At 51.1% G+C, this 18,410-nt stretch overlaps 1 protein-coding gene across 1 annotated transcript in view; it reads left to right on the plus strand.

Moving 5' to 3' along the window:
- Positions 1-18,410, plus strand: part of nrxn3a (neurexin 3a) — a gene marked incomplete at its 5' end in the record, with an annotated part of 430,723 nt that overhangs the window by 205,855 nt on the left and 206,458 nt on the right. Inside the window, 2 exons of the mRNA XM_079262315.1 lie at positions 917-1,107; positions 1,889-2,062. Of these exons, the coding sequence (XP_079118441.1) occupies positions 917-1,107; positions 1,889-2,062 (365 nt within the window). The remainder of the gene's footprint in view (positions 1-916; positions 1,108-1,888; positions 2,063-18,410) is intronic.

The following is an 18,410-nucleotide window of genomic DNA, read 5'->3' on the forward strand; positions in this document are numbered from 1 at the left end:
CGTTTGAAGACATCTCAAAACACAAATGCCGATAACTGGAACTGGAATGATGACTATATAGTTATATTGTATTTATCTCCAATTGGAAATTGTCCGTAAGTCAGATGTATTGCAATGCAATGCAATTCTGACTATCTTCATGTCTACGAACCCTGTGACGTTATTCGTCCTGGTAAAATGAAGTTGTGGATATCTGAAATGTTTGTTTTGAACAGGAAGAATAGAATTGCAGATATGTGTAAATACATATCCAGCCTAGCTAAATGTTCCTAAGGTCTCGCTGAGCGTGATTCGGCCGCAGTGCTAACGCTACGCCACCGTGCAGGTCCAGGTGAAAGTTCTGTGTCTTCATTCCCGCCGAACCCGAGCTCAGAGAGTTGTGTTGGTTTGGCATCAGACATCTGGCTAAGAGAAGAACGACTCACCTGGCTATCAGAGAAAAGAAAGCTGTGAAACCTGGAAAATGCTGGAATTTGATCATATGCTATCCGTTATCTAGCTTATTTAAGTGTTTTTCAGCGTGTCTGAGCAGCATGAAGCAGAAAAGCTGGATGAGAGGTGACTATGTTGGCAAACAACATGAAGAAATCCAACGCCATGCAGCTGTAAAATGTAGAAATGTGTTGACGTTAATGAAAAGATTCTGGATCCATTTCAGCCGTAATATGATGACAGTGATGGCAGATTGGGCGAGCTTAGCTGTGTGTGTCCCGTGATGGACACGATGGGAACGACTTGGCTTCTCAGAGGGAGGAGGTGCATGTGGATGTGATCGGCAGCGGCGGACATCGCGTGGTTTATCTGCATGCGTTAGCAGGCCTGCACAGTTCTGAGAACAGAGACGTGATGATTTCTGTCATTCAGAGTCAGAAAATGATCCAGACCGGTCTAAGTCCTGGTCCATCTCCTCCTGCAGATACATTCACTATGTTTTTGATCTGGGAAACGGACCCAACCTCATAAAGGGGAAAAGTGAGCGGGCGCTGAACGACAACCAGTGGCACAACGTGGCCATCACGCGGGACAACAGCAACACCCACACGCTGAAGGTCGACGCCACCGTCACCAGTCAGAGCATCAACGGAGCCAAGAACCTGGATCTGAAAGGTACGCTACGCCTACCATGTCGTCAGGAAGAAGGTTCAAGGTTTGGTGAGTCTCTTCATCGGGATGAAGATTGTGTCTTTGGACAGAATGGTGTCTCTGAGCCGAGCAGAGATTTGTTTAAGTCCGTTATAGCAGCGATGGGCTCCAAGAAAACAAACTGGAACAAATAAAAACAACAACCTAGAATTATTACAACCATTTCCAACTAAACACACGATTACAAAACAAACAACAAATAAAACCAAAACTGAACTTTCTGGAAACAACTGCCTTGATGAAAGGGACTGTCAGCAGTTTCTGTTGAAGTTCATTTAAAGACACACCACAGAACTTTAGCAGATTATTGTCAGCCAATCATCTTCATCTCTGCAGACAGTGAAAGTCAGTATCTGGACTCTTGTCTTGTCTCTTTCTCTTCTTGTCTTTTCCTGTCTTCCTCCGGTGACGCCTTTATTTTGCTGACTCAGCCATCATTCAGAACATCATGCGTGTTTATGTCTGCTTGCATGGCGTGGCGTTGCATGGCAACGTCTGATTGGTGAACATGGCGCATCTCTCTGACAGAAATGATATCGATCTAAACATGGAAGTAGCCTCCAGCTTCTTTCCGAGGTTTTCTGGGATCTGTTTTAGAATTCGGATTACCAATCTGAGGTTAGTTTTTCATCCATCTGACTTGGAAATGACCACATTTGGTTGATAAACTTGCCCATCGGCTTGATAAAATCCTCCGTTTGTTCCTGTGTTGCTGGTCTGCAGAGGTTTTCTTTGTGTCCATCAGGTGATCTGTTCATCGCAGGACTGGGTCCCGGCATGTACGGAAGCCTGCCCAAACTGGTGGCATCAAGAGAAGGCTTCCAGGGCTGCTTGGCGTCGGTGGACCTCAACGGTCGCCTGCCGGATCTCCTCAACGATGCCCTGTTTCGCAGCGGGCAGATAGAGCGTGGATGTGAAGGTACCCCGTCCCTCAGATCGCAGCCTGATTTAGACTTCTCCAACTCCAGCTCCAGCGTCCCTTTCTCCCTGCTCAATGCAAACAGTAGCTCCTCGGCCCTGCATCCGTACGGACGCCCCTCCATCCTGTTCACCGTCCTCATCGCCACATTGACCCACTGCTAGACCCGAACCAGACACCCAAAGCTTCCTCAGCTGCACCACCATCTTATCGGCCACATTGGCCATCGCCTGACGGTGCCGTCGTTCTTTCACTAGTTTTGCCAGTTCAGCAACACAAACAGCCTACAGGTGCTCCTTTTTTTTATCTCACAGCTTTTGTACAGTTTGTTTTTCTGAGCTCTGAGTTTTCCATGAAGGAGTGAAAGTGCTGCAGAGCTCTGATTCACACGACAGCAGCTCCTGTCGCAGGAAGTGGAGGTCAAGCAGCTGATTGTAGACCAGAGTCAGGCAACGTTTAGCCGTCAGACCCTGAAACCGATGCAGGCGCCTTCAGGGTTCCTCATGAAACATCAAAAGCATGCGGTGATTTGATGACGACGAAGAGAAAAATCTAAAGTTGTGGTTGGAGCAGAAGGACCAGAGTCGGATCGCTTCCAGAGACGACCTGGTTCTGTTGTAGCAAAGTTCCACGCAGCGTTGACCAAAGCCAATCCAGAAGAATCCGGTTTCCTGTCAACCCTCTCTTCATGCCAAAAGTCGCTGACAGTTTAAACCCTTCTTTCTGAGATGTCAGGATTTAATCTGCAGGGAAAGTTGGGATATTTCATGGGTTCCCTTCGAAGGCAGATGCAGGAAATTCTGGTATCTTTGCTGCTTACGTTGTCAAGCTGGGATTTAGCTGGGATTGTGTGTGAAATGATTTCTGATGATTAAAATGCTGATTAGAAGATTATTTCTCACATAAACTCCCCTGCTGGTCCCAGGACTGGGTTCAAATCCGTTCTGGAGTTATTTACAGCTGATTTATGAAGAAAAGGCGCAGGAAATATTTGTGTTTGATCATTTTCCAGCGTTCAGGCAACAAATATCTGTCCGGAGTAACAGGATGAATCTGATTGGCTGCTGGTCTGGACGCTGTGTGTGATGTTCAGAACTTCAGCTCATGTCTCGTCTTCCTGAAAGCGCTCCGGTTGACCTCCGCCTGGTTCCCCAGAGCTGTGGGAAAGTCACATGACCGAATACAAGCCATAAACTCAGCGTCATGAACGAAAGGATTCTCTCACACTGAAAGCAAATCTGAATGATTTTCTAGAAGTGACCTTCACTGCTCCTCCGCCTCCAGTTAGAGAAGCAACGTCTGGCCATGCAGCCAGGAAGCTCCTTCCAGCTGCTGCTGTTCAGCTGGGAGGGTAGCTTCGCTGCCTGCCGGCCAACAAGCTGCAGCAGAGCCGGCCGAGAACCCGCCTCCGCATCGAGGAAGCGGCCAATCAGAGCATGACGCCACGTGCGTCCATAAAAGTACGATCAATATAACGATGAAATATTTGTCTGCAGCTGCGTTTCCATGACGCCTACAAACACAAAACCTAAAATCAGCAAAAGAAAAGCTCGACTGGAGAGAAGCAGAAAGTATCTACGCTCTCATCACGTCGTTTTTCAGAACATGCAGAAATATTCTGCAAAAGTAAAATGGAAACAGATTTTTCTCAGTTTGTCTTTTGTTCCAGTTGTATGTTTCTGTGTGCATCGCAGCCCGTTTAGCTTCCTGCTCATCACCTGTTTCTCGTGACTCCCTCTGTGGAGTCCTGCCATGTCCTCCGTCTGTCATCATCTGGGATTCAAACCCGCCTCTCTGTTCCTGGCCCCCCACTCCGCCGCCAACCGTGACGCGTACGCCATCGGACTTATACATGCTGCCAGGTTACCAGCTGAGTTTCACTACAACTCTGGTTCATCTCGATTCAATGGAAGCGCTTCAAAATCACAGTTTTATAATTATCACAAAAACAGATTCCATCAAATTCTAAATTCTTTGTATGAATAACACAAACAGGATATATGTATATACAGTGTGTGTGTGTATATAAAGATGGACAATGAGACGACGTCTTCGGGCGTCTCAGATCCGCATCGCTGCAGCCTCTGTCTGATGGAGGTCCTGGTTGAGTGACGGTCACTTCCAGAAATGTAGAAACAAGATGAAATGGAACCAGCATGACTTGGTGAATTTGGATGTGTTGCCAAATGTCCATGTTTCGCTGCTGCAGCATCAGGATGTGGGGAAGATGTTGGACCAACCAGCAGACCAGGACAACATGTTTCCATCTTTTGTGCTTTTAATTTCTATTTTTTGTGCTTGTTTTCATCCTCTGAAGGTTTGGGCTCATCTTGTTTGCATGTTTTTCTTCTGCCTAACATCAGTTGGACATTGGACAATCTGTATGTTGTTTTTAACATGAGTCCCATGTTCGAACCTCGGATGTGTCAGCTGGCTTTTCATTCCAACCAATCAGAGAGGATCTGGACACGTCCTGTTCGGACAACGTTGGCTGTACTGTATGATCTGCCGGAAAGTCACCGTCACCTTTATTTTTCCTAATAAAATCTCATCAATCATGATCTGTTGTCCACGTCATTCTGCTTTCATTTATGTGTTTGGGTTAGCTGGGAATGCATCATTTCAGATCACATGACACAGTCGTCCTTCTGTGATTGGTCGATGTCTCTCAGACGATATGAAGCCAATAAAACGTCTTGATTTCAGCTCATCAGCTTCATGTTTGGATTTAAACCTGCAAACACGTCTTCAGCTGCCGGTCCAGTACCAGCTGGTACCGGTCTGGTACCGGTCTGGTACCGGACTGGTACTGGATGGACTGGTACCGGACTGGTACCGGTCCAGCACCATCCCAGTACCAGTCCGGTACCAGCCCAGTACCAGTCCAGTACCAGTCCAGTACCAGTCCATCCAGTACCAGCTCGGTACCAGCCCAGTACCAGCCCGGTACCAGTCCAGCACCAGTCCATCCAGTACCAGCCCAGTTCCAGTACCTGTACCGGTCCAGTACCAGTATCAATACCAGCCCAGTACCAGCCCAGAACCAGTCCGGTACCAGCCCAGTACCAGCTCGGTACCAGCCCAGTACCAGTACCTGTACCAGTCCAGTACCAGTATCAGTACCAGCCCAGTACCAGCCCAGAACCAGTCCGGTACCAGCCCAGTACTAGTATCAGTACCAGCCTAGTACCAGTCCGGTACCAGCCCTTTACCAATCCGGTACCAGCCCAGTACCAGTCCATCCAGTACCAGTACCAGTACCACTCCAGTACCCTCCTCACACAGCTGTAGTCATGCAGAATGTGGTTCTTCATGGTCTCGTTAAAAATTGTACGAACGTCCGTGCAACAGATTAGATAGAAAACCCAGATCTGGAACCCTGATCCGGAACCCTGATCCAGAACCCTGATCCAGAACCCTGATCCAGAACCCTGATCCAGAATCCTGATCCTGAACCCTGATTGGACCTTACACCAGGGGTGACCAAGTCCGGTCCTCCAGATCTCCCATCCTGCTGTTTTTAGGTGCAGCCCTGCTCCAACACGCCTGAATCAGATCAGTGTCTCGTTAGCAGGTCTCTGCAGAGCTGGAAGACGTGCAGAAGAGGAGTCCAGCTGTTTGACTCCGCTGGCCAGGGGCTGCAGGATGGTGGATCTCCAGGACTGGACTTGGACACCCCTGATCTCCACCGTCAGAACTAGACGTTTGGACTTGTTCCTAGCATCATGCTGGATGTCCCTTTACCATGTTTTTAAACAGCAATCTGGAATTCCAAGGACACCGTGTCCAGCTTGGACCTGGTCTCTGGTCCTCCACACTGAAAAGTTTCAGGATGTTCTGACTCGTTGCATGTTCCTCTGATGATCTTTGTGTTTAAACTGGCGTTGCTGCTGTACCAGTTCTCCTGGCACATGAGGATCTTGACCAGGACCTGTAGCTGTCCTCGACCTGGTCCACAGCATGCTACTGCAAAGACAGATCATTAGAGCTGTAGCAAAGACCTGCCGCTGCACCCCGCCTTACCCATCAGCCTATGAACCAGGGACCAAACGTGCCCACCTGCTTTCTAAATGAAACGTCTGACTACAGTCCGATGTTTTTAACCCTCTAAGCTCATGAAAGGCTCTAAGTTTTCCTGCAACACACCCCGTTGTATCCCGGTATCTCCAAATGGTTGAAGCTGATGACAGACTTTGGCTTCATAAAAGTGTAAATCGTTTATTCAGTCCTGCAGGTTTTCAGATTTCTCCTGCTCCAACACACGCTGTCATTCTGCAGAACTTCATAAACTGTTGGATCCATTTCATTTCAGTCAGATGTGTTGGATAAGGAAACAGTGAAAACCTGCAGGACTGTGGCCCTTGAGAACCAAATTTAGACATCCCTTTCAAAGGACCACTTTGTAGGTTTTCAGTGTTTCTGACTCAGATTGAGTGATTTTGCAGAGTTCAATAGACTGTTGGATCCAGTTAATGTGAGTCTGGTGTTTTGAATCAGGGAACAGTGAAAACCTGCAGCACTGTGGCTTTGTGGGGTCCTGATCTAAATAAATGTGGAAATGATAGATTTTTTTTCCATCATCTTTTTTTCTCTGTTACAAACCTTTTTCCATGACTTTTATAGCGCGCTGGTCATGAGGAGGTTGGGCGTTCAGGTTGCAGTAATACGGTGACTCCACTTGATGGCAACATTGCAACACTTTAAACACATGTTGCAATAAATCAGGGATCCTGCAGGGCTGGTTTCCTGCAGGTTTTAGAAGTCTCCCTGCTGCAACATACCTGACCCAGATCAGTGGATCAGTTTTAAAGAACAGGAGTTTAAACCTTTGGCTCCATTTCATCTTTCAAGTCATCAGTTCATGAGGCAGAACTGGTCACGTCCTTGAGCAGGTAAGTCTCCACCTGATGACTGACAGCTGCGCTGGTTTGCATGTGGACGTCACAGGATGGGGAAGCTACACAGGAAATGGTTATAAGATGAAGAAAAGAAAAATGCTTTGTCAAAAGGAGCTTTATTTGAAGATTCCTTTAGTAGTCTGAGTTCTCATTTTAGCTGTTTATTTGGAATAAATGTTTTACGGAGTTTACATTGTACTGCTGGACCTGAGCAAAGACAACAGAAACACACCATGTAGAAAACAACCACAGCTGTGCACCTGTACAGAGACACAACTAAGGACGACCTCCCACCCCATTTCGGTTGGGGTTCTTGCGGGTTTCAGTAGGTCACCATCAAGTTCCTGCAGGTTTCAGTAGGTCACCATCAAGTTCCTGCAGGTTTCAGTAGGTCACCATCAAGTTCCTGCAGGTTTCAGTCGGTCACCATCAAGTTCCTGCAGGTTTCAGTCGGTCACCATCAAGTTCCTGCAGGTTTCAGTAGGTCACCATCAAGTTCCTGCAGGTTTCAGTAGGTCACCATCAAGTTCCTGCAGGTTTCAGTAGGTCACCATCAAGTTCCTGCAGGTTTCAGTAGGTCACCATCAAGTTCCTGCAGGTTTCAGTAGGTCACCATCAAGTTCCTGCAGGTTTCAGTAGGTCACCATCAAGTTCCTGCAGGTTTCAGTAGGTCACCATCAAGTTCCTGCAGGTTTCAGTAGGTCACCATCAAGTTCCTGCAGGTTTCAGTAGGTCACCATCAAGTTCCTGCAGGTTTCAGTAGGTCACCATCAAGTTCCTGCAGGTTTCAGTAGGTCACCATCAAGTTCCTGCAGGTTTCAGTCGGTCACCATCAAGTTCCTGCAGGTTTCAGTAGGTCACCATCAAGTTCCTGCAGGTTTCAGTAGGTCACCATCAAGTTCCTGCGGGTTTCAGTAGGTCACCATCAAGTTCCTGCGGGTTTCAGTAGGTCACCATCAAGTTCCTGCAGGTTTCAGTAGGTCACCATCAAGTTCCTGCAGGTTTCAGTAGGTCACCATCAAGTTCCTGCAGGTTTCAGTAGGTCACCATCAAGTTCCTGCAGGTTTCAGTAGGTCACCATCAAGTTCCTGCAGGTTTCAGTAGGTCACCATCAAGTTCCTGCGGGTTTCAGTAGGTCACCATCAAGTTCCTGCGGGTTTCATTCGGTCACCATCAAGTTCCTGCGGGTTTCAGTCGGTCACCATCAAGTTCCTGCGGGTTTCAGTAGGTCACCATCAAGTTCCTGCAGGTTTCAGTCGGTCACCATCAAGTTCCTGCAGGTTTCCGTCGGTCACCATCAAGTTCCTGCAGGTTTCCGTCGGTCACCATCAAGTTCCTGCAGGTTTCCGTCGGTCACCATCAAGTTCCTGCGGGTTTCCGTCGGTCACCATCATGTTCCTGCGGGTTTCAGTAGGTCACCATCAAGTTCCTGCGGGTTTCAGTCGGTCACCATCAAGTTCCTGCGGGTTTCAGTCGGTCATCATCAAGTTCCTGCGGGTTTCAGTCGGTCACCATCAAGTTCCTGCGGGTTTCAGTAGGTCACCATCAAGTTCCTGCGGGTTTCAGTCGGTCACCATCAAGTTCCTGCGGGTTTCAGTCGGTCATCATCAAGTTCCTGCGGGTTTCAGTAGGTCACCATCAAGTTCCTGCGGGTTTCAGTCGGTCACCATCAAGTTCCTGCGGGTTTCAGTAGGTCACCATCAAGTTCCTGCAGGTTTCAGTAGGTCACCATCAAGTTCCTGCGGGTTTCAGTCGGTCACCATCAAGTTCCTGCGGGTTTCAGTAGGTCACCATCAAGTTCCTGCAGGTTTCAGTAGGTCACCATCAAGTTCCTGCAGGTTTCAGTAGGTCACCATCAAGTTCCTGCAGGTTTCAGTTGGTAATCATCAGGGTTCCTGCAGGTTTCAGAAGGTCACTGTTGGGGTTCCTGTGGGTTTTGGTAGGTCACCATCGGGGTTCCTTTGCATTTCAGTTGGTCACCATCGGGGTTGCTGCGGGTTTCAGTTGGTCAACGTTGGGGTTCCTGTGGGTTTTGGTAGGTCACCATCAGGGTTACTGCACGTTTCAGTAAGTCAATGTCGGGGTTCCTGCAGGTTTTGGTAAGTCATTGTCAGTGTTTCTGTGGGTTTTGGTAAGTCATCGTCGGTGTTCCTACGGGTTTCAGCAGGTCACCACCCGGGTTCCTGCAGGTTTTGGTAGATCACCATCGGGGTTACTGCACATTTCAGTAGGTCACCGTCTGAGTTCCTGCAAGTTTCAATAGGTCACCACTGGGGTTCCTGCAGGTTTAAGCAGGTCACCTTTGGGGTTTCTACAGGTTTCTGTAGGTCACCAACCTGGGTTTCTGTGGGCTTTGGTAGGTCACCATCGGGGTTTCTGTGGGCTTGGGTAGGTCACCGTCAGGGTTATTGCGGGTTTCAGCATGTCACCATCGGGGTTTCTGTGGGCTTTGGTAGGTCACCATTGGGGTTTCTGTGGGCTTTGGTAGGTCACCATCGGGGTTTCTGTGGGCTTGCGTAGGTCACCGTTAGGGTTATTGCGGGTTTCAGCATGTCACCATCGGGGTTTCTGTGGGCTTGGGTAGGTCACCGTCAGGGTTATTGCAGGTTTCAGCATGTCACCATCGGGGTTTCTGTGGGCTTTGGTAGGTCACCATCGGGGTTTCTGTGGGCTTGGGTAGGTCACCGTCAAGGTTATTGTGGGTTTCAGCATGTCACCATCGGGGTTTCTGTGGGCTTTGGTAGGTCACCATCGGGGTTTCTGTGGGCTTTGGTAGGTCACCATCGGGGTTTCTGTGGGCTTGGGTAGGTCACCGTCAGGGTTATTGCGGGTTTCAGCATGTCACCATCGGGGTTTCTGTGGGCTTTGGTAGGTCACCATCGGGGTTTCTGTGGGCTTGGGTAGGTCACCGTCAGGGTTATTGTGGGTTTCAGCATGTCACCATCGGGGTTTCTGTGGGCTTTGGTAGGTCACCATTGGGGTTTCTGTGGGCTTTGGTAGGTCACCATCGGGGTTTCTGTGGGCTTGGGTAGGTCACCGTCAGGGTTATTGCGGGTTTCAGCATGTCACCATCGGGGTTTCTGTGGGCTTTGGTAGGTCACCATCGGGGTTTCTATGGGCTTTGGTAGGTCACCATCGGGGTTTCTGTGGGCTTGGGTAGGTCACCGTCGGGGTTATTGCGGGTTTCAGCATGTCACCATTGGGGTTTCTGTGGGCTTTGGTAGGTCACCATCGGGGTTTCTGTGGGCTTTGGTAGGTCACCATCGGGGTTTCTGTGGGCTTGGGTAGGTCACCGTCGGGGTTATTGCGGGTTTCAGCATGTCACCATCGGGGTTTCTGTGGGTTTTGGTAAGTCACCATCGGGGTTTCTGTGGGCTTTGGTAGGTCACCGTCGGGGTTTCTGTGGGCTTGGGTAGGTCACCGTCGGGGTTATTGCGGGTTTCAGCATGTCACCATCGGGGTTTCTGTGGGCTTTGGTAGGTCACCATCGGGGTTTCTGTGGGCTTTGGTAGGTCACCGTCAGGGTTATTGCGGGTTTCAGCATGTCACCATCGGGGTTTCTGTGGGTTTTGGTAAGTCACCATCGGGGTTTCTGTGGGCTTTGGTAGGTCACCATCGGGGTTTCTGTGGGCTTGGGTAGGTCACCGTCAGGGTTATTGCGGGTTTCAGCATGTCACCATCGGGGTTTCTGTGGGCTTTGGTAGGTCACCATTGGGGTTTCTGTGGGCTTTGGTAGGTCACCATCGGGGTTTCTGTGGGCTTGGGTAGGTCACCGTCAGGGTTATTGCGGGTTTCAGCATGTCACCATCAGGGTTTCTGTGGGCTTTGGTAGGTCACCATCGGGGTTTCTATGGGCTTTGGTAGGTCACCATCGGGGTTTCTGTGGGCTTGGGTAGGTCACCGTCGGGGTTATTGCGGGTTTCAGCATGTCACCATTGGGGTTTCTGTGGGCTTTGGTAGGTCACCATCGGGGTTTCTGTGGGCTTTGGTAGGTCACCATCGGGGTTTCTGTGGGCTTGGGTAGGTCACCGTCGGGGTTATTGCGGGTTTCAGCATGTCACCATCGGGGTTTCTGTGGGTTTTGGTAAGTCACCGTCGGGGTTTCTGTGGGCTTTGGTAGGTCACCGTCGGGGTTTCTGTGGGCTTGGGTAGGTCACCGTCGGGGTTATTGCGGGTTTCAGCATGTCACCATCGGGGTTTCTGTGGGCTTTGGTAGGTCACCATCGGGGTTTCTGTGGGCTTTGGTAGGTCACCGTCAGGGTTATTGCGGGTTTCAGCATGTCACCATCGGGGTTTCTGTGGGTTTTGGTAAGTCACCATCGGGGTTTCTGTGGGCTTTGGTAGGTCACCATCGGGGTTTCTGTGGGCTTGGGTAGGTCACCGTCAGGGTTATTGCGGGTTTCAGCATGTCACCATCGGGGTTTCTGTGGGCTTTGGTAGGTCACCATTGGGGTTTCTGTGGGCTTTGGTAGGTCACCATCGGGGTTTCTGTGGGCTTGGGTAGGTCACCGTCAGGGTTATTGCGGGTTTCAGCATGTCACCATCGGGGTTTCTGTGGGCTTTGGTAGGTCACCATCGGGGTTTCTATGGGCTTTGGTAGGTCACCATCGGGGTTTCTGTGGGCTTGGGTAGGTCACCGTCGGGGTTATTGCGGGTTTCAGCATGTCACCATTGGGGTTTCTGTGGGCTTTGGTAGGTCACCATCGGGGTTTCTGTGGGCTTTGGTAGGTCACCATCGGGGTTTCTGTGGGCTTGGGTAGGTCACCGTCGGGGTTATTGCGGGTTTCAGCATGTCACCATCGGGGTTTCTGTGGGCTTTGGTAGGTCACCATCGGGGTTTCTGTGGGCTTTGGTAGGTCACCATCGGGGTTTCTGTGGGCTTTGGTAGGTCACCATCGGGGTTTCTGTGGGCTTGGGTAGGTCACCGTCGGGGTTATTGCGGGTTTCAGCATGTCACCATCTGGGTTTCTGTGGGCTTTGGTAGGTCACCATCGGGGTTTCTGTGGGCTTTGGTAGGTCACCATCGGGGTTTCTGTGGGCTTTGGTAGGTCACCATCGGGGTTTCTGTGGGCTTTGGTAGGTCACCATCGGGGTTTCTGTGGGTTTTGGTAAGTCACCATCGGGGTTTCTGTGGGCTTTGGTAGGTCACCATCGGGGTTTCTGTGGGTTTTGGTAAGTCACCATCGGGGTTTCTGTGGGCTTTGGTAGGTCACCATCGGGGTTTCTGTGGGCTTGGGTAGGTCACCGTCGGGGTTATTGCGGGTTTCAGCATGTCACCATCGGGGTTTCTGTGGGCTTTGGTAGGTCACCATCGGGGTTTCTGTGGGCTTTGGTAGGTCACCGTCAGGGTTATTGCGGGTTTCAGCATGTCACCATCGGGGTTTCTGTGGGTTTTGGTAAGTCACCATCGGGGTTTCTTTGGGCTTTGGTAGGTCACCATCGGGGTTTCTGTGGGCTTGGGTAGGTCACCGTCAGGGTTATTGCGGGTTTCAGCATGTCACCATCGGGGTTTCTGTGGGCTTTGGTAGGTCACCATCGGGGTTTCTGTGGGCTTGGGTAGGTCACCGTCAGGGTTATTGTGGGTTTCAGCATGTCACCATCGGGGTTTCTGTGGGCTTTGGTAGGTCACCATTGGGGTTTCTGTGGGCTTTGGTAGGTCACCATCGGGGTTTCTGTGGGCTTGGGTAGGTCACCGTCAGGGTTATTGTGGGTTTCAGCATGTCACCATCGGGGATTCTGTGGGTTTTGGTAAGTCACCATCGGGGTTTCTGTGGGCTTTGGTAGGTCACCATCGGGGTTTCTGTGGGCTTGGGTAGGTCACCATCAGGGTTATTGTGGGTTTCAGGATGTCACCATCGGGGTTTCTGTGGGCTTTGGTAGGTCACCATTGGGGTTTCTGTGGGCTTGTGTAGGTCACCGTCAGGGTTATTGTGGGTTTCAGCATGTCACCATCGGGGTTTCTGTGGGCTTTGGTAGGTCACCATTGGGGTTTCTGTGGGCTTTGGTAGGTCACCATCGGGGTTTCTGTGGGCTTGGGTAGGTCACCGTCAGGGTTATTGTGGGTTTCAGCATGTCACCATCGGGGTTTCTGTGGGCTTTGGTAGGTCACCATTGGGGTTTCTGTGGGCTTTGGTAGGTCACCATCGGGGTTTCTGTGGGCTTGGGTAGGTCACCGTCGGGGTTATTGCGGGTTTCAGCATGTCACCATCGGGGTTTCTGTGGGCTTTGGTAGGTCACCATCGGGGTTTCTGTGGGCTTTGGTAGGTCACCGTCAGGGTTATTGCGGGTTTCAGCATGTCACCATCGGCGTTTCTGTGGGTTTTGGTAAGTCACCATCGGGGTTTCTGTGGGCTTTGGTAGGTCACCATCGGGGTTTCTGTGGGCTTGGGTAGGTCACCGTCAGGGTTATTGCGGGTTTCAGCATGTCACCATCGGGGTTTCTGTGGGCTTTGGTAGGTCACCATCGGGGTTTCTGTGGGCTTTGGTAGGTCACCATCGGGGTTTCTGTGGGCTTTGGTAGGTCACCATCGGGGTTTCTGTGGGCTTGGGTAGGTCACCGTCAGGGTTATTGTGGGTTTCAGCATGTCACCATCGGGCTTTCTGTGGGCTTTGGTAGGTCACCATTGGGGTTTCTGTGGGCTTTGGTAGGTCACCATCGGGGTTTCTGTGGGCTTGGGTAGGTCACCGTCAGGGTTATTGTGGGTTTCAGCATGTCACCATCGGGGTTTCTGTGGGCTTTGGTAGGTCACCATTGGGGTTTCTGTGGGCTTTGGTAGGTCACCATCGGGGTTTCTGTGGGCTTGGGTAGGTCACCGTCGGGGTTATTGCGGGTTTCAGCATGTCACCATCGGGGTTTCTGTGGGCTTTGGTAGGTCACCATCGGGGTTTCTCTGGGCTTTGGTAGGTCACCGTCAGGGTTATTGCGGGTTTCAGCATGTCACCATCGGGGTTTCTGTGGGTTTTGGTACGTCACCATCGGGGTTTCTGTGGGCTTTGGTAGGTCACCATCGGGGTTTCTGTGGGCTTGGGTAGGTCACCGTCAGGGTTATTGCGGGTTTCAGCATGTCACCATCGGGGTTTCTGTGGGCTTTGGTAGGTCACCATCGGGGTTTCTGTGGGCTTTGGTAGGTCACCATCGGGGTTTCTGTGGGCTTGGGTAGGTCACCGTCAGGGTTATTGTGGGTTTCAGCATGTCACCATCGGGGTTTCTGTGGGCTTTGGTAGGTCACCATTGGGGTTTCTGTGGGCTTTGGTAGGTCACCATCGGGGTTTCTGTGGGCTTGGGTAGGTCACCGTCAGGGTTATTGTGGGTTTCAGCATGTCACCATCGGGGTTTCTGTGGGTTTTGGTAAGTCACCATCGGGGTTTCTGTGGGCTTTGGTAGGTCACCATCGGGGTTTCTGTGGGCTTGGGTAGGTCACCATCAGGGTTATTGTGGGTTTCAGCATGTCACCATCGGGGTTTCTGTGGGCTTTGGTAGGTCACCATTGGGGTTTCTGTGGGCTTGGGTAGGTCACCGTCAGGGTTATTGTGGGTTTCAGCATGTCACCATCGGGGTTTCTGTGGGCTTTGGTAGGTCACCATTGGGGTTTCTGTGGGCTTTGGTAGGTCACCATCGGGGTTTCTGTGGGCTTGGGTAGGTCACCGTCAGGGTTATTGTGGGTTTCAGCATGTCACCATCGGGGTTTCTGTGGGCTTTGGTAGGTCACCATTGGGGTTTCTGTGGGCTTTGGTAGGTCACCATCGGGGTTTCTGTGGGCTTTGGTAGGTCACCATCGGGGTTTCTGTGGGCTTGGGTAGGTCACCGTCAGGGTTATTGTGGGTTTCAGCATGTCACCATCGGGCTTTCTGTGGGCTTTGGTAGGTCACCATTGGGGTTTCTGTGGGCTTTGGTAGGTCACCATCGGGGTTTCTGTGGGCTTGGGTAGGTCACCGTCAGGGTTATTGTGGGTTTCAGCATGTCACCATCGGGGTTTCTGTGGGCTTTGGTAGGTCACCATTGGGGTTTCTGTGGGCTTTGGTAGGTCACCATCGGGGTTTCTGTGGGCTTGGGTAGGTCACCGTCGGGGTTATTGCGGGTTTCAGCATGTCACCATCGGGGTTTCTGTGGGCTTTGGTAGGTCACCATCGGGGTTTCTCTGGGCTTTGGTAGGTCACCGTCAGGGTTATTGCGGGTTTCAGCATGTCACCATCGGGGTTTCTGTGGGTTTTGGTACGTCACCATCGGGGTTTCTGTGGGCTTTGGTAGGTCACCATCGGGGTTTCTGTGGGCTTGGGTAGGTCACCGTCAGGGTTATTGCGGGTTTCAGCATGTCACCATCGGGGTTTCTGTGGGCTTTGGTAGGTCACCATCGGGGTTTCTGTGGGCTTTGGTAGGTCACCATCGGGGTTTCTGTGGGCTTGGGTAGGTCACCGTCAGGGTTATTGTGGGTTTCAGCATGTCACCATCGGGGTTTCTGTGGGCTTTGGTAGGTCACCATTGGGGTTTCTGTGGGCTTTGGTAGGTCACCATCGGGGTTTCTGTGGGCTTGGGTAGGTCACCGTCAGGGTTATTGTGGGTTTCAGCATGTCACCATCGGGGTTTCTGTGGGTTTTGGTAAGTCACCATCGGGGTTTCTGTGGGCTTTGGTAGGTCACCATCGGGGTTTCTGTGGGCTTGGGTAGGTCACCATCAGGGTTATTGTGGGTTTCAGCATGTCACCATCGGGGTTTCTGTGGGCTTTGGTAGGTCACCATTGGGGTTTCTGTGGGCTTGGGTAGGTCACCGTCAGGGTTATTGTGGGTTTCAGCATGTCACCATCGGGGTTTCTGTGGGCTTTGGTAGGTCACCATTGGGGTTTCTGTGGGCTTTGGTAGGTCACCATCGGGGTTTCTGTGGGCTTGGGTAGGTCACCGTCAGGGTTATTGTGGGTTTCAGCATGTCACCATCGGGGTTTCTGTGGGCTTTGGTAGGTCACCATTGGGGTTTCTGTGGGCTTTGGTAGGTCACCATCGGGGTTTCTGTGGGCTTTGGTAGGTCACCATCGGGGTTTCTGTGGGCTTGGGTAGGTCACCGTCAGGGTTATTGTGGGTTTCAGCATGTCACCATCGGGGTTTCTGTGGGTTTTGGTAAGTCACCATCGGGGTTTCTGTGGGCTTTGGTAGGTCACCATCGGGGTTTCTGTGGGCTTGGGTAGGTCACCACCAGGGTTATTGTGGGTTTCAGCATGTCACCATCGGGGTTTCTGTGGGCTTTGGTAGGTCACCATCGGGGTTTCTGTGGGCTTGGGTAGGTCACCGTCAGGGTTATTGTGGGTTTCAGCATGTCACCATCAGGGTTTCTGTGGGCTTTGGTAGGTCACCATTGGGGTTTCTGTGGGCTTTGGTAGGTCACCATCGGGGTTTCTGTGGGCTTGGGTAGGTCACCGTCAGGGTTATTGCGGGTTTCAGCTTGTCACCATCGGGGTTTCTGTGGGCTTTGGTAGGTCACCATCGGGGTTTCTGTGGGCTTGGGTAGGTCACCGTCAGGGTTATTGCGGGTTTCAGCATGTCACCATCGGGGTTTCTGTGGGTTTTGGTAAGTCACCATCGGGGTTTCTGTGGGCTTTGGTAGGTCACCGTCAGGGTTATTGCGGGTTTCAGCATGTCACCATCGGGGTTTCTCTGGGTTTTGGTAAGTCACCATCGGGGTTTCTGTGGGCTTTGGTAGGTCACCATCGGGGTTTCTGTGGGCTTGGGTAGGTCACCGTCAGGGTTATTGCGGGTTTCAGCATGTCACCATCGGGGTTTCTGTGGGTTTTGGTAAGTCACCATCGGGGTTTCTGTGGGCTTTGGTAGGTCACCATCGGGGTTTCTGTGGGCTTGGGTAGGTCACCGTCGGGGTTATTGCGGGTTTCAGCATGTCACCATCGGGGTTTCTGTGGGCTTTGGTAGGTCACCATCGGGGTTTCTGTGGGCTTTGGTAGGTCACCATCGGGGTTTCTGTGGGCTTGGGTAGGTCACCGTCAGGGTTATTGCGGGTTTCAGCATGTCACCATCGGGGCTTCTGTGGGCTTTGGTAGGTCACCATCGGGGTTTCTGTGGGCTTGGGTAGGTCACCGTCAGGGTTATTGTGGGTTTCAGCATGTCACCATCGGGGTTTCTGTGGGCTTTGGTAGGTCACCATTGGGGTTTCTGTGGGCTTTGGTAGGTCACCATCGGGGTTTCTGTGGGCTTGGGTAGGTCACCGTCAGGGTTATTGCGGGTTTCAGCATGTCACCATCGGGGTTTCTGTGGGCTTTGGTAGGTCACCATCGGGGTTTCTGTGGGCTTGGGTAGGTCACCATCGGGGTTTCTGTGGGCTTGGGTAGGTCACCATCGGGGTTATTGTGGGTTTCAGCATGTCACCATTGGGGTTTCTGTGGGTTTCGGTAGGTCACCGTCGGGGTTCCCGTGGCTTTCAGGATGTCACCATTGGGATTTCTGTGGGTTTTTGGTAGGTCACTGTAAGGGTTTCTGTGGGTTTTGGTAGATCTCTGCGGGGGCTCTTGTAGGTTTCATTAGGTCACCGTCGGTATTCTTGCATGTTTCAAAAGGTCACCGTCGGTTTTTTTGTGGGTTTCAGAAAGTCACTGTCGGGGTTTTTGCGGATCTTGGTAAGTAACCGTTGGGGTTTCTGCGGGTTTCAGCATGTAACCCTTGGCGTTTTTTTTTAAATTCTTGCAGGTTTTTATTGGGTTACCATTGGGGTTTTTGCAAGTTTTGGTAGGTCATTGTGTTTTTTTTTTTTGTATATTTTGGTAGGTCAACATCGGACTTCTTGTGCATTTCAGCAGGTCACCATCGGGGTTACTGCGCATTTCAGTAGGTCATCGTCTGGCTTTTTGCAGGTTCTTGCAGGTTTTTATTAGGTTACCATTGGGGTTTTTGCAAGTTTTGGTAGGTCATCGTAGGTTTTTTTTTTGTATATTTTGGTAGGTCACCATCGGAGTTCTTGTGCATTTCAGCAGGTCACCATCCGGGTTCCTGCGAGTTTTGGTAGGTCACCATCGGGGTTCCTGCAAGTTTCAGTAGGTCACCATTGGGCTTTCTGAGGGTTTTGGTAGGTCACCGTGGAAGTTATCGCAGTTTCAGCAGGTCACCACCCAGGTTCCTGTGGGTTTTGGTAGGTCACCATCGGGGTTATTGTTTACTGCAGGTGTAAACAGGTCATCGTCTGGTTGCTGTGGGTTTCAGAATGTCACCGTTGGGTTTTCTGCAGGTTTCGGTAGGTTTCTGTTGGGGTTTCTACGTGTTTCATTTGGTTACCATTGGGGTTTTTGGAGGTTTTGGTTGGTCACCGTCGGGGTTCCTGCATGTTTCAGCAGGTTACCATTTGGTTTTTTGTGAGTTTCACTTTGTCAACGTCGGGGTTTCTGCATGTTTCAGTCGGTCACCGTCGGGGTTCCTGCGTGTTTCAGTAGGTCACCGTCGGGATCCTGTAAGTTTCGGTA

The sequence above is a fragment of the Telmatherina bonti genome (assembly GCF_933228915.1).
Source record: "Telmatherina bonti genome assembly, chromosome: 22".
NCBI classification, from domain to species: Eukaryota; Metazoa; Chordata; class Actinopteri; order Atheriniformes; family Telmatherinidae; genus Telmatherina; species Telmatherina bonti.